The following is a 21,918-nucleotide window of genomic DNA, read 5'->3' on the forward strand; positions in this document are numbered from 1 at the left end:
CCCTGGTGAGATTAGTCCCATGAACAGAGACAAGCTGTCAGTCTGTTCTCACCGGACTCTGTGCATGTGATTTTTAACAAAACTTCCATTAAAGTCTGGGAGGTACCAAACCATGCTCTGGTGGTTAGAATTGTTACCTACATCGATAAATCAGACTAGGTAAGAGACCGGCGGCACGGTCCACTCACCATGAAAGCAAAACTCAGCATCTGTATAAACTTTTCAGATTGGACTGCTCAGCAGTATCAATCCCCTGCATCTGAACTCATTGAGGATGTTGGCGTTAATATTTAATGGGTACCAGGAAGACAGGAAATACGGAGCAGCTGAAGGATGCACAAGTTACAATTAAAAGCAGGCTCCATCGGAAAGAGCAACACACAGGGGATGAGGCGACTGAGGCTGGGCTTGCTGCAGGAAGTGGACCACAGATGGCACCTTCTGCTCAGGAAAGACCACGAAAGAAGCTTTATCCTGACTGCAGCAGCCTAGAGAGCCATACTTGAAAAGATGACCCTTTTTGCCACGGTAGAGATATAAAATGAAACAAGAGGGGGAAGAGCAAAAAGATAGGAGGAAGATATATTGATGAATTGGTAGGAGTACCAGGTAGTGTTTTTTTAACCCTAAATTTCCTCCTCCCCCGTATACTGCAACCCACTATCTGGTCCCTAACGTACATATCTATATGATGTTTAACACCAAATGTAAATGTGTGGGACTTGTAAGTAAGACTGCCCGTAAGCGTCCTGGCGCTGAAGACCGCTGGGTAACCCATCCTGGGTTTCCCTGTGAGCTGGTCCCTTCTGGGTATCTCCAAGGTGAAACCAGGCATCCCGGCATCTGTGGGGGGGGCCGTTGTAGAGATGAGGCAAGTTTAATGCCCAGAGTTGCCGAGTGTGATCCCTGGTTAGAGTAGGCACCGAGGCGAGAATTATCGAGTCCGCTGACCCTGGTCCACGACCCTGCCGCGTCGGGAATTGAACCCTGGTCCCGGGCCGTTTTCTGCTTCCGGGTCTGCCGCCTCTAACCAGTGAGCCACACCACTCCACAACAACAATACAAGGTTCATAAGCCTTCATGAGTGCAGCAGTTGAACTGTCAGCGGCAATGGGTCCCAGAGTCCAAGGAGCTCAATACACTCCACCTATGGCTGCCTTTTGCTACAGAACCTGGGGACGCGGAGCCCATATCCATTCCTTACATAGGGCCAGTTGCAGTCTTTGTAAAAGTAACGCTCGAAAAGAGAGGGTAGGAGGTCTCCCATTTGTTTTGTGTACTCTGCCAATAAAACATTTAAAAGCATCTGTGGAACCAGCGGTGGTTTCTCTTTGGTGGTGTGGGGGCGTGCGTCCCCCCCGTATTTGTTGCACCTCTGGCCCTGTAATAGAAATGTTAAATGATGCGGTTAACCCCTTCCCTGCTGATGACGGAACCGCTCCGTCATCAGCCGCGGTCGCGCTGTGCTGATGACGGAGTGGTTCCGTCATGGCCCGCTCGGCACGCCTGCGCGGCGCGGATTCCGCGCCTGCGCTGAGCATTCTATTGAGCGGGGCGGGCCATGACGGAACCGCTCCGTCATATGCACAGCGCAACCGACGCTGGTGACGGAGCAGTTCCGTCACCAGCATGCGCCCGCTGCTGTTCCGCCCCGCCCCCTTAGCACTGCGGCGGAATAGCCGCCGCAGTGAAGGGGTTAAATTGAAATGGTTGTTTCCCCGGCAGCAGTGCATTTATTTCATCCGGGCTAGGCCGGGTTTACACTTATGGCGGATGCCTATGCTTTCAATCATGGATTGAGATGGGGGGGGGGGGGCGGTTAAATCTCATTGGCAGGAAGACTAGCTGGATCTGCACTCAGTGAAGTGTCAGTGCGCATGTCGGGTTGGGCGGTGGTCTTCCTACGAGCGACCCGACATGCGCACTTGAGGCCTCTCCTACCAGCACTACGTTAGTGAGCCGGGATCATAGCTGCAGCCTCCACAGTCTCCTAAGGAGCACCGATTTTGCCTGCTCCAGCCAATCCGGATGCTGCTCTGATGCTGTGCAGCGCCAGGATTGGCCAAGTAGCATAGTCTAGGAGGCAGCATTGGGGGTGGGAGGTTTGGCTTTACAGAAGAACATGGCCAATCACTGAATGGCTCTAATATTCAGCCATGAAGTGATTGGTCATGTTCTGTTCCTTGCATACTTTCCTTGTAGTTGCTACGGCTCCCTCATCATCATGGCCAGGGAGTGGATAAGACGAGAGTGAGGCTGCCGCCTGAGAGAGATCTATAATCATAGCTCTCCCCTGCAGTCGTCCGGCCTGGTCCCAAGAGATCCACATGATTACTTAGTAAGTGTTGGTTACTTTTTTTTGTAAACCTTCTCTGCCCTGGATTTACCATTTCAAAGAAACACAGATTTGTGTAGCAATGCACGACAGCCTGAGTGATAATATTCTAATTGCACTATGAAAAAATACGTACTCCTTCCTCGTGTGCATAGAAGCTCCCGTTATGCGCCACATCCCATAATCGGATTTCTCCACCAATCGTTCTTTACTAGGAAATTTAATTGTGACCAGATACACTTTGCACCTGGGCACACCACGGACCTCGATTAACAAGGAGCCGTCTATGAACACAGACATCGCATGGTATTGCTAAAATCCTGAACACTCAGCTCACAACATGAACCTGTGCAGGCAGGGGCACTCTACAATCTAGGCCTTCACAGAGTTATCTACGAAACTAGACATGCCCTGGGCACTTTTTGAGTGTTCATATGTTTACTTATGTGGGAATTTCATTATGTTAAATGTCTTTCATAGAATTTTGATAGAATGTGATCAATAAAATTAATATATTTTTCCAAATATCTTTTCTCCTATTCTGTCTTGGGGAAAAAAAATCTGTTTGTATGGCGAGGTTCTAATATATCAATGACGCTTTGAGCACTTTATTAATAATTGTTAGGCAGTTTGGGTCTCTTCAGATTGCATTTCACTTTTCAAGCCCACCCACCCCGACTGTCACTGCCAGTCAATGTGACAAATATCCTGTATCAGCTGACCGCTTCTTTTTTAGCCTCTCATATATGATTGTTTGGGCCTTGGCCGGGCTGGCTTCAGGGGGAGGTATAGTGATCCCTGTAATGGAATCTAATTAACTAATGGGCTTGGCCACTTCTATGATAATGCCTTGTCCACAGGGGACCACCTACACCGTGAATACGGTACACACGGGGGCCGGATCCAGCATCACCCTTGCCTGGTACTGGCCTTACATGCTGCCCCTCCGAGCCAGAGAGCGACAGTAGAATGAAAAGAACACACACGTTGAGATGGTGGGCATGGATGGAAGTGTATAGTAAAGTCCGCTTTCGATAAGTGAAGCCCGCATGAGCACACACCAGAATAGGCCTCTGTTTACGGATGCCTCAGTCTTAGACAGGGCCGTTTCTACCATTAGGCAAGACTAGGCGGCCGCCTAGGGCAGCAAAAGGGGGAGGGCGGCAAAAAACATGAGTTTGGGATTATCTAATGCATTAATTCTTCTACCCTGGATGACAGGGGAGAGAGTGATGGTAGTGGGAGGGAGCGTCATTTTTCAATTCTCGCCTAGGGCGACAAAACACCTAAAAATGGCACTGGTCTTAGAACTGCCTCGTTTGGGCTGCAAAATGGAAATAAAAGGGAAAGGATCCCACCGTAGCAAGAATGGATCACACCTTTCCAGTTGGTGCCATTCAAACCATGACATTTCTTTGCCATAATCGTATACATTAATTGGGAAAATACAATAAAAGTTCCCCTTTGCACAGGAACCTCATACGGTGCGGTCAGTGCTGATCTGATCCGTGTTATCTTTCCAGATAGTCTTTTCCCTTAATAGCCTCAATCGATACAGAATTGATAAAGTGCACTTTTGTAAATATCATTGGTCTGGCCAATTATCACCAGATTTTTTTTATTTATTTTTTTTATAAAATTGCCTAAACCGAGAGGAGGCGCTGTAATGATGATCTACAGACACCTTAGTATTTGGATTTCTAGAGCTACATATAAATGAAGTCTCCCGCAATCTGCCTACAGGCAGACGCGTGTTCTGCTTGTGGTGTGCCCTGCATTATTTATCACAAAGGTATCATCAATCAGAGGCCGGCTCTGCCAATGCCGAGTCAGTGAGAGGCAGAGCGAGGTCCTAACAAGATATATTAGCTGTGAAAGGCCCACTGGGGGTTTCTTCCAGTCCAGGCACAGACAGGCTAAATGGATGTCATGGGTGGGAGAAGAATCTTGCATAGTAGTGCAGGCTGTTTTGTTTGCATAAATTAGAGACGGAATAGAGTAGAAGAGCAGTGAAAATGTAATCCTGTTTTGTCCCACTACACTAATTGTCAAACATATTTAATGCATAAAATAAGGGACAGTTTTTATCCGGCCTAAATATTTCAAGGCTATATGTTTATTATTGCTTTATAAACCACCTGCTTTCTCAAACGTCCTTTAATATGCAACATTGCTACACCTTTTTCCAAACTTTTCTTGGGGGGGAGAAGCCTCTCAAACACCCCTTTTGTCCAATGGGATTCGCTGGCTGGCAACAATTCTCGCCCACAACTTGTACGTCTTATCATTTTCAAATAGCACCAGCCGCCACTGCGTGGAACTTTATGCACTACCAGGAACAACACGATCATTATAAAAATTGTTCTATAGGCCACATGGTGCACATCAACATTTTAGGGAGGGAAATGTTGAGATTTCTTCGTCCATTTCAAACAAATAAGTTCTATTTACCATGAAATCACAGTAAACCATCACAACACACACAACAGATGTTACAACTACCACTATCGATGAAAAGGAAATATAGACTTCATGTTCAGGAGCCGAAGTCATGGTCCTCAACTTGTGAGGGATCGATTGTCATGTTGACTACACTAGATACATCAACCTGATGAACAACACTCAAGACACTGCACAAGGCTGTTGTTTTCTTCCCAATCATGGCTCTACAACACAAAATAGTTCATATAGGAGTCCACTCCAAAACCTATAACTAATCTACAACACATGCCACATATTCCACCCTCTTCTGCAAATTCACACGATCACACCAAAAAGTAGGCACTTTCGCAAATAGGCTACAAGTGCAAATAGAAATTTGCCCATGCTCTCCCTCTTGCTGAAGGGCAGTGGGAGACATTTTTCAAACGGTAATTGGCCACCGCCCAGCTGTTGATTGCCGACTTAAACTGGTATGAATCAAGTACACCTTTCGCTCAAATAGCTCCACTGGCTTCCAATCCACAAACGAGCACTCTTCACATTCCTCACACACACATACAAAGATTTACACAATATTGGCTCCTATATCTCAAAAACCGCATAGCTTCCACAAACGTACCAGACGCCTCCGCTCGGCTGGCCTCCTATCCGAACATCCCACCAACTCTCCACACATATGCAGAACCAGATGTGGACGGCATGCCTTCTCCTACCTCATTCCTAAACCTCAGTTCTTTACCTCTGCAAGAAACTGAAGACCTGGCCAGGGGCGGCTCTAGGCTCTTGGCGGCCCTTGGCAGGGAGCGTAGGTGTGGGGCCCCGGAAGAGGGATCCGGGCGGGGAGGTGCGCGGAGGCCAGTGAAGAGGGGGGGGGTCCGGGTGTTTGGAAGTGGAACAGAGCCGGAGGCCGCCAAATCCCTGCCAGGGGCCGCCACGCAAATATGTATCCATCCTCAGAGGATTATTATATTAAGGATATATATTGGTGTGGTGGCCCCTGGAGTTTGGTGGCCCTGTGCAGGTGCACAGCTTGCACATGCCTAAGGCCGCCCCTGACCTGGCCTTTCATCTAACTCAGGCCAATAAGCTTCTGCTTCCGAGCCAAGATACCCTTCCGTGCGAGTCATGCACTTTACAAATACAGTCATTAGTCCTTGCTGGACTACGTAAACACAACGAGCACAGGCTCCCCCAAAATCACATCTCATTCCAATGAAAGCCACACTCAAAGCAGCGGGAAGACTGCTCTCTGAGGAGAGTCGCTCCGACCACATCACCCCCACACTCAAGAGATTCAACTGACTTCAGATCGAGGCAAGATGCATATTCAAGGCGGTCTGTATACACATGGTGGCACCCAAAAACCCTCTTTTCCAAAGGGAAGCCAGAGTTTACCATAAACGCTGACGCTACCCAATGGAAAAGAGGGGTGGGGTTTAGAGTCCCTTTTACAAATCTTGTAGTTACAAGATCTCTCGGAGAGGCGGAGCAGGGCTCTGCCCTGCCACACCCAGCCGAGACCTAACAAAGCTCTCTGCACTGAAAACCCATTCTACCTTGCTAACAAACTATCAAAGGCTGGCCAAAAGAGGCCTCTTCAAAGCTCTAACACTCTACTCCTGATTCCGCCTAAATTTAAGAAAGAAAAAACTATGCGCTTGCTCCTTCAACGGGAATGCTCTGAGAATTCGGAATTCGCTGCCACAGGATTTACGTGACGATCATTCGTTCCTTCACTTCAGAACAAAACTTAAACTACTTCTTCTCAACAAATACCTAAAGCCTCCCCCTTAAATAAACTGCCTTTTCTGACGCTCCTCCCTCAAACCATCCAATGGGCCTGAACACCACTATCCTGGGAAAACCGTCTCCTTACCCCCTTCTACTGAAACACCCTACCATTATGACCTATATATCACCTACATATCCTATAGTCCATTGCATTCTTCTTTTATATATTGTCACCCTGTATTTTATACATTTTATTTACTCCATATGCACCTCATGAAGCTGCAGCTGTGCCACCATAACTACCTCAGAACTATATCCTCCATATACACTATTGTCTATTGTATTCCTATTTTATTTGTCACTATGCACTTCATTTTATGTACTCCATATGTACCTCATGTAATTGATACCATGCTAACCCTGTGAAGCGCTCCGATGCCTTTTAACAAAGTTTACGCTATACAAAACTCGATAAATAAATATTAACTTTCCACCTCCCAATTTGATGTCCCTGAGAAGGGTTTCGTCTGCAGAATGAATAAAATAAATACAGGTATATTTTAATGTAATTCTAAAAGGTCAGAAACAATGATTCCTCCAGTGCTAAAAATTGTGTGCAGCATCAGTGTTCTTGCATTTCTAGGTTACAAGAAAAGATACTACAAAATTCCGCACAACTAGTCAAAAGGCAGCGCAACACTGCACAGGGTTAAAAGGCAAGGATAGAGTCAGTCAGTGATTGGAAGAGAAGCGGGGTTCTGGGAAATATTAAGACCATTTCTGAAACAACTGGCACACGCAGAATAAAAAAGGCACAAGAAAGCTCTTAGATTAGTGTTGTTCAGCAGCTGAAGGACTACACACAGAAGTGGAAAATACGACACACCTTACAGAACATTGATGTACACTTTGTGAAGATGCTCAATACATAGATCTAAAAATTAGGAGACGTTTTAAGGTCTATCCTATGATTTTGGGAAATTCTCCATTTCGTTACAGTTAATGGGTCTGTGCTTGAAAGCCGTCTGATGGGCTTTCCACAGTGTTTGACATAATTTGGAAAAATGTCACCAAGGATAAAAAGTGATTGTTATAAAAAACAAAACTTGGGTAACGGAAATATGAGCATTATCTGGACGACTAGTCTCACCTGATAAATGAGGATAACAATAACATAAATGTACTTCCTGAAGTGGTTTAGTATATTGTTTGGAATAAACACAAATTCCAGGCTTTTCCATGGTGTCTTTCCCTTGAAACACAAGTGATCATTTTGTTGTTGTTGTTGCTGTAATGGGTGTGCCTCAAACTAAAGCTGGAGATCCTACTCCTAGGAGGAGCGGACCATCCATCCTTCCCACCATGGTGGCCTCAAACCTTCCACAGGGCATTGGGGTACGGAAGAAAGTCTTTTGCATCTGGCGATTTCTACTAATACTAGCACAGGAAAGATCACCCAGATACACACGGTGGTCATATAGCTCCTCCCCGGCAGTGGACAGCCATGACCACTATCCATCCGCATGGCATTAGACACCATTGAACCATATCTGCCACCATGACCGGTCCGTGGACAGCCTAGAACCCAATGGCCCATTAAAAGCCAGTCATGATCTTCATGTCCTCCCATGGCTCTGAAGTGGACAGCCAGGACACCCACCAGCCCATGACTTACCAGCGAAAAGCTACAGCATGACTTTTTTTTTACTTTTCACGCTTATTGTTTATCTTCACAGCTTAGCTAACATACCTTTAAAGTAAACCTAAATTGTTGCATACTCTTCACCGTCGTTGGTCTTCCCGTGGTCTGGAAGTGGCCATCGATGGCTCAACTTCTACAAATCCATCTTATTGCACCCCCTATATGTCTTTCCTTTACTCCACTGCTCTGCCAATGGACAGCCACCCGCCAGCCCAGTGGACTGCTTGCCTCACAGGGAAAACACAGCAATAGTTGCCAATGCCCTGGACTCCTTAGACTCCCACCACCCCCACAACTTGCTCTGCCCATGCACGGTAGTGGGCATCCATGTTCCAACCTAACTACGACTGACTGACACTTCTGCTCTCCCACTAACAGGACACCATGTAGTCGCTTCTCTGGATCACATGGGTTACTTCACCTCTCGAAGCGCTCAACTTACCCTAAGAAGAGTAGTAAGCTGATCACCTCTTTCCTTACTGCCACAAGCACCCCCATTCCCCTGCCCATGTCTTGGCAGGAGATGGCCGAGCCCCATGGCGAGCTACTCTATCCTCACCTGAGCTGTAATACCCTTGATGTGGAATAGCACCACCACCTCTCAACTAAGTCTGTCAGGTGCAGTGGGCGGTATGGGCCATCAATCTCCACACATAGTGCTGCATTTAAGGCTCGTACCTAAAAAAGCCAAATCCAAATCATGCGCTGTTGATACGAGTTGCCTATAAGGTACTCATTTAGAGGTTGGCATAGAGCATGGGTACTCACAAACATTTTCCGAGCGGCCACAAAGTTTGGTTTGTGATGCGACCGAGGGCAGCAATGATGCCAGCATGGTGGAGGTCATGAAGGGGTCCTTTTAGGGGGTTGTGGCAGTATGCCGGGTGTTTGGGAAGAAAAGAGTATGGATCCAGTGGCTGAAATGCACAATGCAAATGCAGAAATGCTGCAATTAAAGCGAGCTTCTCCACTTTACCAAATTGTGTGATACTAGGCAAATGTTTTATTTCACTTTCCCTCCTTTTTCTTCATTTTCGCATAAAGGAGAACATCAAAATGTATACCTTCAGGATCTGCGCACTACAAAATCTTCTAAGTTTGATTTAATGAACTATACTAGTGCTAACGTATAATAGGCACTGTGGCCACCCAAAGAGTGTACATAACAACTGAGTTAGTTCAGTATTGGCATTGTTTTCAGGGTGTGGGAAAGAATGGCTGTTTTGAATTTTTTTCTGAAAACTAAATCACTTAAAAAAAGAAATATTTCTCAATGTACTGATATTATCTGATGTACTATGGTGAAACAGTTCTGCATGTTAGTGGAATACACTTTTTGAAGAGACCTTTTCCTATTTTTACACTTTTGCTGCAATAACTTTAAAAATGAAGCTGTTCCTAAGGTATGGCAGTCTCGGACAACCTAGTTACTTCCTTTCTTTAACTTTAATTAGCGTTTAAATAAAGGCTTTTCTAGTGCAGAGTCAAATAAACAGCAGCCCAGTGCTGCTGTTGACCAGGGGCAACATGTAAAGGTCAGAAGGTCAGCATTCAGCCCTCGGGAAGTACTTTGAGTATCATTGGTGGAGAAGGAACTCCATCACAAATGCGATAGAGTACCTGTCTGCCTCCTCTGATAAGAGTTGGCCAGGTGGTCATGTTTCACCCTGCTGACTCAGCTGGTGGAAACCTTAAACTGACGGGTCAACATACCTGGTGCCATTGGTACAAAGCAGATAAGACTATCTGCCCTATTTTGACCGGCCATTCTGATGTACTTTTTGCTTTTTAGGGAATGCCAGAGAAAGCCTGCCGGTGCCAAACACACAAAAAGAGAAAGGACCCCCAGATCATATGAGAACACTTCCAGAGTGTCAGGATCATTTGTATTTCGTTTTACAAACACGAACTCTGGCTTTGAAAGTTTTGTTTCTGAAAAAACTAAAATCTCTACTGAGAGGTTGCATGAAACGCGGCGGCTGCTCAGCAAACATTTAGGGCCAGATGTAGGTCACCAAATACCGGTCGGTAACCGCCGATTTCGGCCGTTACCGACCGGTATTTGGTGATTGAGATGTAGGGGGCCTTAAATTTACAGATTATGTATATTTACAGAATCGGTAAATTTATCGATTCTGTCAATTACCGAATCGTTAAATTTACCGAATCTCAAGTTTGTGATGTAGGTGGCACTGAAAACAGTGCCACCGGCCCTTAAGAATTTGTTATTTACCATGACATACTATGCCATGGTAAATAACAGATTCCTGTGTACATGCACATTTGTGCATGTACACCTGTGCCATGTGGCACACATACAAGCCAGAATCAGGGGTGCAACAGGGTGTCAAAGTGACACCCTGTCCCCCTTGCAAATTCGGTAATTTTAACGAATCGGTATTTACCGATTCGGTAATTGACATTGAATCCTATGGGCCTCAAGGCCGGGAATCAATGGCAATTACAGAATCGGTAAATACCGATTCATTAATTACCGAATCATACCAATTCGGTAATATTACCTACATCCCGATTGCCAGTTCTTAAATACCGAATCGGTATGATTCGGTATTTAGGAATCGATAATCTGGGATTACCTACATCGGGCCCCTAGTTCTTCAGAGGCGTTGCAGTGGTGGTGGCCCCTTCGCAATGCATAGTGATCCCAGCCAAGCCGGCGGAGCTCTCTAAATATGGCTGGTGGTAGTGCACCAGGGTAGCTAAGTTAACGACCTACACCACCCTGGCAGACTGGGGCCTGCCCGCCAAACTCTAAATGAAGCCCTCAGTCTTTGGCTGTATCACATTGACTCTTTAATTGATACCCGAGACCTCTGGTCCACATGTTGCATGGACATAAGAGCTGGTAGGGTACGTACAGGTGTGAATCGCGTCTTGTTGATCCCGTCAAGGACAAGCTGAGTAGCCACCCCAGTGCTGAGACCAGCTCAGCACTCATCACTAACAGATGGTGCACCTCAGTAGCCATCTGGAAGTTAACTCTATGGAGTTAGATCGTTTCATTAAGACCTGTGGGTTCCCCTCGTTTCACTCAAACCCCGGAATCAGCTCCAAATGCAAGTAATCTAGGCATTCTTCTCAATTCCGACTAGTAGCTGTAAGCCTAAGTTACAATAGTGGAAAACACTAGTATCATAACCTACTGTTGCAGACTATAGTCTTCCAGGTGTTTACCCACCAGAGCTTCACAACCAATGCTTCGTTTCATCTACTACAAACATTTGATTTATTTGGCTCAACTACAAGTGTCCTGAAGGTTGCACTTGGAGTTTCATTCAAATTAAAATTAAAAAAAATAGAAAATTCCATGATCACATCTTATTGGCCTTAAACCCTTTCCAAGGGCTACCAATTCACAAATAAATGAGCTTCCATATACTTCATTCTTCAGTGGGCCGTCTACGACTGGAGCCGCTACTCCTAAGGCACAAATTATAAAAACACTGAACTAAATATACATAAGCTGGGTTCCGAATCCAAGGAGCTGTTTGGCAAACCTATACATCCCCGAGCCAGGCCTGCAGTACCGGAGGCCTCCTTCTCCAAAACTCTCTGCCTTCTTATCCGTTTGGGATCAGGACATCTGAAGTTTCAAAAATATTCAACCAATAATGCATTTTCACCTGATTGATAAGAGTGCCTTGAAGCCCGCCGTGAGGTGGAAAGCACTCTATAAAAAGCTTCAATACAACATTCCATTAGAGCTTCTGCGCACCCAGAAACTCACTGCTGATGCCCGTGGAGAGCCAAGCTCTGCAGTCTAAGCTGGGGCTGGTCCCTCCAGCCAGCTCTTGTATTTCATGTCCAGTTCTCCACCTCCAAGCAACATCACATATGCACTTTAAGTAGGCTCTTGATGCGTGCTTTAACCACCATACATGTTCTCTACATCCACCATGGTTCCATACAATCTCTCCGTCAACAAGTGACCTTCATACATACCTGGACAACATACACCCCCCACGGATCCACACGCCCCGACCATTGACAAGTGACCTTGGGGTAGGGCCGTAGTTGTGCCTCGAAGACCATCCCTAGTGCCAACACCGCTTGGTTTGCATTCTCATCTCATAAGCGAATCGTGTCTAATGCCAATTCTGGCCTAGAAATGGTGCCCCATTGTCACCGGTGGGGTCTTAGGCCGAGCCCATCTTGTCCAGCCCACTGCACAAACCCCTAAATGCTACAGACCAAGAAAACTCACGACCCAGTGCTAGAATAGGTTATCCCAGGCAACAATACCTACTTTATGCAGTTCATTGCAGGGGGCAGGGGTCTCATCCGTAAAATAAATAAACGCAGATAACTCCATATCCCAAGGAAACAGTGTCCCAGTCTCGGGTTTAACAATACATTCATTCTGGAAGTTGCAGTCCTGTGTTGCTCTAATGTGTTCTACTGAACAAACACACCTGCGCTCGGGACTGAAGCGCTGCATCCTCAGTGACGTGTGCATTCATCTAGTACCCTTAGTTCTTGCCTGCACCTGTCCTCGACTTACTTTCAAGTGGGCGCCCGTACACAGACTGTAAGGCACCCCCGATCCCGTCGCTCGTGGCCCAGATTGCGAGTGGTCGCCACTTCCCTTCTCAGTCAATGCCTCTGGTGTCCCATGCCCGCCATGCCTGGCGCCCCCTCATCTGCAAAGAAACCCTCTTCGGAGAACCCCACAGTCCACAGACATGGTTCTGGCTCGTCCTGTCTGCCCACCTCTCAGCCTCGGTGCCCTGTGCTCCCGCCATCCCCCATCGCCGGTTGCCCCCTCTTTGTTTCTACCCGCCCTCCTGCCCCGGTGCCCCGGGCCGTGCCCTTACCTTGGCCTGGAAGTGGATCCCGTGCTCGAAGGCTTCCTCGTTGTGCAGCGGGACCCGGGAGTCGCTGTTGTCCTCCACGGGGCTGTACGTGCTCCGCACCGGCATCTTTCCCGGAGGCATGGGCCCCCCTGGCCCCGGACCCCAGCAGCGGTTGGGGACCCCCTGGCCCGCTTCACTCCCCGGCCGCGGCCCCCCAGCAGCGGGTGGGGCCCCCTGGCCCCCCTTCACTCCCCGGCCGCAGCCCCCCAGCAGCGGGTGGGGCGAGGACCGATCCCAGGGAGGAGGCGGCGCATCCCCGCCGGGAGCGCGGAATCAGGCGCAGCCCGCGCCCGGTGTAAACACCGGCTCAGCCTCCGGCTCCTCCCCCGGGGGCTCCCGGGGCTCCAGAATCGCAGCCGCTGGCAGGGGTGTCCCAATCACCAAGGGGCGCAGCTCCCCAGATCAGAGCCCAGCAGATCCCGGTGGCTCTAGCCCCCGGTGGCTCTCCGAGTCTGCAGGCAGCTCCCGGGGTTCCCCTCGCAGCTCCCCGGATCAGAGCGCAGCAGCTCCCGGTGGCTCTCCGAGTCTGCAGGCGGCTCCCAGGGTCCCCCTCGCAGCTCCCCGGATCAGAGCGCAGCAGCCCCCGGTGGCTCTCCGAGTCTGCAGGCGGCTCCCGGGGTTCCCCGGGCATGAACGCTCCTCCCCCCGAAGCTCCACATTCGGCTTCCACCCGGGAGCTCCCGGGACGAGCCCTCCGCTTCCTTCCGCCACCAGCCGAGCCTCTTCCCAGCCCAGATTGAATGAGCAGCCTGATCACGTGGATGGATCCCACGCGTCGCGCGCCCGCCCCTGGGAGCAGAAGCGCGAGACGTGCAGTGGCGGGGGTGACAAGAAGGGGGAGGGGGAGGGGGGGGGGGTTCGCATGGACTGCCCGCAGCATCCCCTGCTTCTCTTTACCAACCTTGAAAGATCACCTCTAGCCTCCACCCCGGGCAAACACAAAACACCCGCCCTCCAGTCAGAGCGCCAGAACCAAACACCTGCACCACACCCAGTGTGTGTCTATCAGCCTTTAACAAACAGCGGCTGCCCCAAACCAAACACATGTCCAACACAAACCACAACTTGTACACATCCTATGATGAACACCCTTCCCACTCTACACAAACCGCTGCCAAGCTCCAGAACAGAACATACACCTGCCAAGTCACACACCTCAGCAACAGAACAATACATACTGTCCAATTCAGCACCTGCCAAATCACCACACCAAAAGCCTGCACAATACATACCACCTGTACTACACCATACAATGAATAATCTTCTCACACAACTCAAAAACCATGGCTAAAATCCACAAAAAACACCTGAACAACAGCAGCAGACACCTGCCCAGTGAAGCACCTGCCAAATCACCACACCAAACACCTGCTCAAAACAAACCACTACTTGTACACGTTCTACACTGAACACCCTTCCCACTATAAACAAACCCCTGCCAAGCTCCAGAACATACACCTGCCAAGCCAAACACCTCAGCAACAGCAGACACCTGCCCAGTGCAGCACCTGCCAAATCACCACACCAAACACCTGCTCAAAACAAACCACTACTTGTACACATTCTACACTGAACACCCTTCCCACTCTACACAAACCCCTGCCAAGCTCCAGAAGATACACCTGCCAAGCAGCCAAGCCAAACGCTTGAACAACAGCAGACACCTGTCCAGTGCAGCACCTCCCAAATCACCACACCACATACCTGCACAGCACAAACCACTTGTACAACATCATCCAATGAACTCCCTTCTCACACAACATCAAAACCCTGGCTAAGATCCACAGCAAACACCTGCCAAGCAAAACACCTGATCAATGCAGCACCTGACAAATCACCACACCTAATACCCGCACAACACAAGCCACTTGTACAACACCATACAATGAACACCCTTCCCACTCACACAAAACCTCTGCCAAGCTCCACAACATACACCAGCAGCCAAACACCTGAACAACAGCAGACCATACATCTAATGCAGCACCTGCCAAATCACCACACCAAATAGCTTCACAACACAACCCACTTGTGCAACATCCCTTCTCACACAACACCACAGCTCTGGCTAAGTTCCACTACAAACACCTGGCGAGCAAAACACCTGAACAATGCAGTACCTGCAAAATCACCGCACCAAATACCAACATCTGATCCACCCCAAAAGTCACAACAACCCAATGCCTATTCCACAGAAGCCTAGCATTCACCTGCTGATGCATGACATGTGCTCAGCACTGGCTGTTTTAACACGCATTGACAAAGGCAATAAGTCTCGCCGATGCATGTGCTATATAAGGAGAATGGCGTGGAGTGTTATAAAGTTGCCTTTCGTGGAGTAGAATAGAGTGTTATGGAGTGGCGTGAGTGGCATAGAATGGCGTGGAGTTGAGCAGTGTGGAATGGCATAGTGTTGTGGAGTGTCATGGAGTAAGCAGATGTCATAGGTTGGAAGGGTGTAGAGTGAAGTAGAGTGTCATAAAGTGGAGTAGTTTGAAGGTGATCCTTTTGTTGACGGGAAGCCAGTGTAGGCCTCTCAGGTGGGGTGTGATGTGGCTGCGTCGGGGGACGTCGAGGATCAGTCGCGCCGAGGCGTTCTGGATTAGTTGAAGTTGTCTCAGGAGCTTGGTTGTTTTTCCTGAGTAGAGGGCGTTCCCGTGGTCGAGTCTGCTGGTGATGAATGCCTGGGTGACGGTTTTTCTCATGTCGGGAGGGATCCATTTGGAGATCCTGCGGAGGATGTTGAAGCAGGACGCGGAGACGGCGTTGACTTGCCTGGTCATGGAGAGGGTGGAGTTGAGGATGACCCCCAGGTTGCGTGCATGGTCTGTGGGTTCCGGGGCTGTGCCTAGCGATGTGAGCCACCAAGAGTCGTCCCAGGCTGATGGGGTGGGTCCGAGAATGAGGACCTCCGTCTTGTCTGAGTTCAGCTTCAGTCTGCTGTCCTTCATCCAGTCGGCTACGGCCTTCATTCCTCTGTGGAGGCTGGCTTTGGCGGTGTGGGGGTCTTCGGTGAGAAATATGATCAGCTGGGTGTCGTCGGCGTAGGAGATGATGTTGAGGTTATGTTGTCGTGCGACGTGGGTGAGCGGTGCCATGTAGATATTGAACAGCGTCGGGCTGAGGGAGGATCCCTGTGGGACGTAAAAGAGAGTAGAGTGTTTTTGTGGCATAGAGTAGATTACAGTGTCATAGAGTGGAGTAGAGTTCAATGGAGTAGAGTGTCATAGAGTGGGGTATCGTGGGGTGGAGTGCCATAGAATGGAGTGTGAGAGTGGAGTAAAGTGGCCTAGAGTGAAGCGGTGTAAAGTACAGAGTATACTGGTATAGAGTTCTGTGGCATAGAATGCACTGGTTTTGAGTAAACTGGTATAGAGCGTATTGGCGAATAATGTAGTGGCGTAAAGTAGAGTGGCGTAGAGTGGAATGGCATAGAGTGGAGTGCACTGGCGCAGAGAGGAGTGGCATAGAGCAGATTGTTTCAGAGTAGAAGGAACTAACGTAGTGTGCAGTGGTGCAGGCTGGAGTGCAGAGGTGTAGGTTAGAGTGGCGTAGAGTGGTGTGGTGTAGATTGTAGTGGTGCAGAGTAGGTTAGATTGAGTGGAATGATGCAGAGTAGAGTTGCGTAGAGTGTAGTGCCATAGAGAGAATTGGTGTAGAGTGATGTAGTGTTGAGAGGTGCAGAGTAGAGTCCAGTGGTATAGAGTGCAGTGGTGCAGAGTAGAAGTGATAGAGTTCAGTGGGGGAGAGTGCAGTCTTGCAGAGTAGAGTGCAGTGATGTGGTGCAGAGAGCAATGACGTAGAGTACAGTGGTGCAGAGTAGAATAGAGTGGTGTAGAGTGTAGTGATGTAGAGTGCAATGGTGTAGAGTGATGTAGCATGCAGTGGCATTGAGTGCAGTGTAGAGTAGAGCGTTGTAGAGTATAGTGGCATTGAATGCAGTGGTGCAGAGTAGTTGGAGTAGAGGGTAGTGGCATAGAGTGCATTAGATTTGAGTAAATTGGAGTATAGTTCATTGGTGGAGAGTTCCACGGTTTAGAGTAGAGTGGCATAGAGTGCAGTGGTGTAGAGTAGAATGTTGCAATGTAGAGCAGAATGGAGCAGTGTAGAGTGCAGTGGCCAAAAGTGGAGTGGGTATAGGAGCATAGAGTTCAGCGGTGTGTAGTAGATTGTTTTAGAGTAGAGTGAAGTGCAGCGGAGTGGTGCAGGTGAAAGAGAAGTGGTGTAGGATAGGGTGCATTGGCACAGAGTGCAGTGTTACAGAGCATAATGGCATAGAGTGGAGTGGCCTAGACTGAGTGAGTGGTGTAGAGTGCAGTGGTGCATAGTAGAGTAGAGTGCATTGGCATAGAGTTGAGTGGTAAAGATTAGAGAGGCATAGATGTAGTGGTGTAGAGTGTAGTGGCATAGAGTGCATTGGCATAGAGTACATTGGCGCAGAGTAGTGCAGTGGAGAGTTTAGTGGTAGAGTGTGCAGTGGTGTAGAATGGTGTGGAGTAGAGTGGCATGGAGTACAGTGGTGCAGAGTATAATAGAGTGGTGTAGAGTGCATTGACATAGAGTACAATGATGTAGAGTGCTGTAGAGTGCAGTGGCATGAGTAGAGTGTTTCAGAGAAGAGTATAGTGGTGGAGAGTGCAGTGGTGCAGAGTAGATTGGCTTAGAGTGCATTGGTTTTGAGTAAAGTGTTGTATAGTGCTTTGGAGTGGAGTGCAGTGACACATTTTAGAGTAAAGTGCAGTGGCATTGAGTTCAGTGGTGCAGAGTAGATTAGAATGGTGTAGAGTGGATTGGCATAGAGTGCACTGGAATAACGTGAAGTGGTACAGAGTAGAGTGCAGTGGCATAGAGTGAAGTGTTGCAGAGTAGAGTGGAGTGGTGCAGAGTAGCGTAGAGTGCTGTAGAATGCAGTGTTGAGGAGTGCAGGGGTGCACAGTAGAGTGGAGTACAGTGCATTGGCATAGAGTAGAGTGGTGCAGAGAAGAGTAGAGAGGCGTAGGGTAGAGAGGCAGTGAGTGAAGTGGCTTAGTGTGGAGTGGTACAGACTAGAAGAGTTGAATGGAATAGAGTGTAGTATGCATGGTGTGGTAGCGCACTGCCATTACAAACTACACAACCTCCCTTAGAAGGCAGTCTGACATTTGACCTCTGTCTTTGAATGTACAGCAAATGTGAGAAGATTAGAACATGATTTAAAGGACTGTTTACAGAAATTGAACATTGGTGGAGGAATACCATAAACAGGGTATGGGCCACCGAAGGGGCAAACTCAAGCTGAACAATCTAAAATAAATAAAGTCAGCAAATAGAAAGCAAGCAAATGTGAGTTACAAAACACAAAGCCAATGATAAGCAATGGGTGGAATGCATTCCAGGGAAGCTTTCCGAATGGCCCCGTTAGAAATGAGGTTTCCGGTTGGCTTGGGTATACACCTAAGCCAAGAAGAACCCACCACTCTAGTCACAGCAAAGGAGTTACACGCACAAGATAACTCCTGCTCACCCGCTTGGTAGCTTGGCAGAGCAGTCAGGCTAATCCCAGAGACAATGTGTAAAGCATTTGCTCCAAACACTCACAGACCAGTAATACACCAGGCACACCACAAAAAGAGACTTCACACACGGTTACATAAAAATAGCCTTTGTATTATCCATATTTGTGTTGTTCATAAAACACATTAGCCCACAATCACATAAATCACTGTGCCACTAGGCACTTGTCATGACATCACTTAGATCACAAATCACTTTGCCATAAGGCAATGGTCGTAACCGTATAGCTAGTGTGTTAGAAATGGGGGTCTCTAGTTGGCAGAGATAGGTACCTTTGTCCAAATAGGGACCTTTGCTTCTAGTTAGGGTAAGGGGAATACACTTCTAAAAGAACCCCTGCTCACCCCCTTGGTAGCTTGGCACGAGCAGACAGGCTTATCTCAGGCGCAGTGTTACGTTACGTTACGTTAAAAGTATTTGTACCGCGCACGTACACCAACGGTTTCATGGCGCTCTTTAACAGAACAGCAGCTAGGATGGAGAGGTTACTCGGGTAGTGATTGAAATATAAAGGTCTTCAGGAGTTTACGGAAATGATCATAGGTGGGACAAAGACGAAGTGCAGTGGGAAGGGAATTCCAGGTGGTGGGTGCCATAGCAGAGAAGCTAAGGCCACCATGCTTTTTCCGCCTGGTTTTAGGGATGACCAGGAGGTTGTGTAATGCATTTGTGAAGACATAGAGAAATACAGTGAAAACACTACAAATGGACACCACCACAGTTTAGAAAAATAAGAGCTCTTTATCTAAACCAAAACAAGACCAAATAACAAAAATCCACAAGATAGTAATACAAATATGACTTTCAAATGGTAGAAATAGTTCAGTTCAAAGCAAATTGCAGATGCAACACTTTTCACACAAAGTAACTAAGATGCGCCTCGCACACAAACAAAAAGGGTCGCAGGGAAGGTGATGTGTTGGTTCCTTACACATAGGAAAGGTGATGCATCAGTTCCTTGGTCCATGGGAGGTGATGCGTTGGTTCCTTACTGCTGCGCAGGGGAGGTGATGCATCTCTTCCTTACCGGAGAGGAGGTGATGCGTTGGTGTCTTACTGCATGAGGAGGTGATCTGTCGGTTTCTTATTGAGGCCCACAGCGATGAGACAGACTTGGCGCCTCGATGCGATGCGAGAATTTGGGACGAAGCGTGGGTTCATGTAGCCGCAAAGCAGGCCTGGCATCAGGATCGATGCGGTGACCTCAGACTTCGGAGATCGGTGCACTCGAAGCGGTGTGCGACGATTTCTTGAGCCACTAGCAGGCGCTGCAACGAATTCTTTGGTGATGCATCGGAAACAGGTACTGATGCAGCACGCTTCTCGAATTGTGTTACTTTTCCAGCACCCAGCAGCAAACAGCCCCCACAGTTCCAAAACAACAGCAGGTGCCTCTTAGCAGGACAGAACTCCCAGCAAGGAAGTTCAGGGGAGCTGGTGGTGAAGTCTTTTGTGTCCCTGAGACTTCAGAACCAAAGGCACGCTCAGTTTCAAGCCCTTGGAGATCTTCTTTCAAGCAGGGGACACACCAAACAGCAAGGCCCTTTTCCCTTTCCTTGGCAGAAAGTAGCCACTGCAGGCCAACAACAGACAGCAAACAGCACAGGGTCAGTATTCCTCCTTAACTTCTCCGGCTCTTCTCATTGGCAAAGGTTCCTCTTGATTTCCCAGAAGTGATCTAAAGTTCAGGAGTCTGGTCCCCTCTCTTTATAATACAAAATCCTTTGTTGTCTGAAGGCACAGAGTGTCTGTGCCCAGCCAGAACCCGTTCTGTCCTCACCGGTGCAGCTTCCTGTCAGGAGGTGGAGACAGCATTGTGTAATGCAGACCGGGCCCATTCAGGTGAAAGGAAATTTCCTCCCCCTACTCTAAATAGAGCGCAGGTCTCTTCAACCCAGCCCTGATTCATCAAACACTCCGGAGCCACTGCACCTCCCTAGCCCCATTCACACCAGAAGTCAGAAAGTCAATACACATCCTGGCAGAGGCACACTAGATGGCTAAGCAAGAAAATACCTACTTTCTAAAAGTGGTATTTTCAAACACAGAATGTAAAAATCACCCTCACTAAAAGATGCATCTCAACAGTCTGAGTTCGGTAATATCAAACTCTATTTTCCTATCTTGTTCCCAGGTGTAGTTATGTTTATAAAATGTTATAAGCAAACCCCCATTCTTTCCTATAGGAACAGATAGCCTTGCAATAGTGAAAAAGGAAATTGGCAGTATTTCACTATCAGGACATGCTACACACATGAGGGCACGTCCACCTTTCACATACATTGCACCCTGCCCTCGGGGGTACCTTGGGCCTACCTTAGGGGGGGCTAATATGTAAGAAAAGGGAAAGTTAGGGCCTGGCAAGTTGGTGCACTTGCCAAGTCGACATGGCAATACTAGACTGCCCACAGGGACCGCAATAGCAGGCCTGAGTTACATTTACTGCTGCTTATGTGGGTGGCACAACCAGTGCTGCAGGCCCACTAGCAGCATTTAATTTACAGGCCCTGGGCACACACAGTGCACTTTACTAGGGACTGGCTAATAAGTCAAATATGCCAATCATGGAATCACCAATCCATAGTAATAATTTACAGGAAGAGCATATGCAATTTAGCACTGACTAGCAGTTGTATAGTTCCCAGAGTCATAAAACCAACAAAAACAGGTCAGAAACAAGAGGCCAAAAAGCAAAAAATCTATGGATAAATCCGCTGAAAAAGCCAGGTCTAACACAGTGCAATCAAGTAAACACTTTATAGGTTTCACATATTAAAAAAACACCCTACACCAACCTGGTACATATTATGCAGATCCTGAAAGAATACTTGTTATCCTGTCATTGCAAGGCATGAACACAATATACATCTTCACATCAGCGTATGAATATGGAGCAGATTAGGGCACATTAACCCCTTCCATGCTTATGACGAACTCAGCTCGTCATGAGGCACAGTGGAGCTGTGCCCCTCACGAGCTGAGCTCGTCATAACTACCGCTGTCCGCCCATGCGCGGCTAATTCCCCGCCTGTGCGGGCGTTCTATGGGAGTGAGCCGAGTCATGACGAGTCCAGCTCGTCATGAGCACAGCTCCACTGTGCAGCATGACGAGCTGGACTCGTCATGAGTACCTCGGCCCAGTGTGTGGCCCCTTCCCCCGCACCACGAGGGAATTAGCCCCGCGTGGAAAGGTTAAGGAGTAAAAGGATACATACCGCAACATTAGGGCATGCAGCAGAACCCTATAACAGCGCTCCTGTGCTAGTTTTACATGTTCCACA

General features: G+C 48.2%; 1 protein-coding gene across 1 annotated transcript in view; it reads right to left on the minus strand.

Annotated features, from left to right (window-relative positions):
• Nucleotides 1-13,168, minus strand: part of LOC144754245 (carboxyl-terminal PDZ ligand of neuronal nitric oxide synthase protein-like) — a 236,377-nt gene extending 223,209 nt beyond the window's left edge. Inside the window, exon 1 of the mRNA XM_078641847.1 lies at nucleotides 13,046-13,168. Coding sequence (XP_078497973.1) covers nucleotides 13,046-13,165 — 120 coding nt within the window. The 5' untranslated portion in view covers nucleotides 13,166-13,168. The remainder of the gene's footprint in view (nucleotides 1-13,045) is intronic.
• Nucleotides 13,169-21,918: the final 8,750 nt, after the last annotated feature.

Source organism: Lissotriton helveticus, chromosome 5_1 (genome assembly GCF_964261635.1).
Source record: "Lissotriton helveticus chromosome 5_1, aLisHel1.1, whole genome shotgun sequence".
Classification (NCBI taxonomy): Eukaryota; Metazoa; Chordata; class Amphibia; order Caudata; family Salamandridae; genus Lissotriton; species Lissotriton helveticus.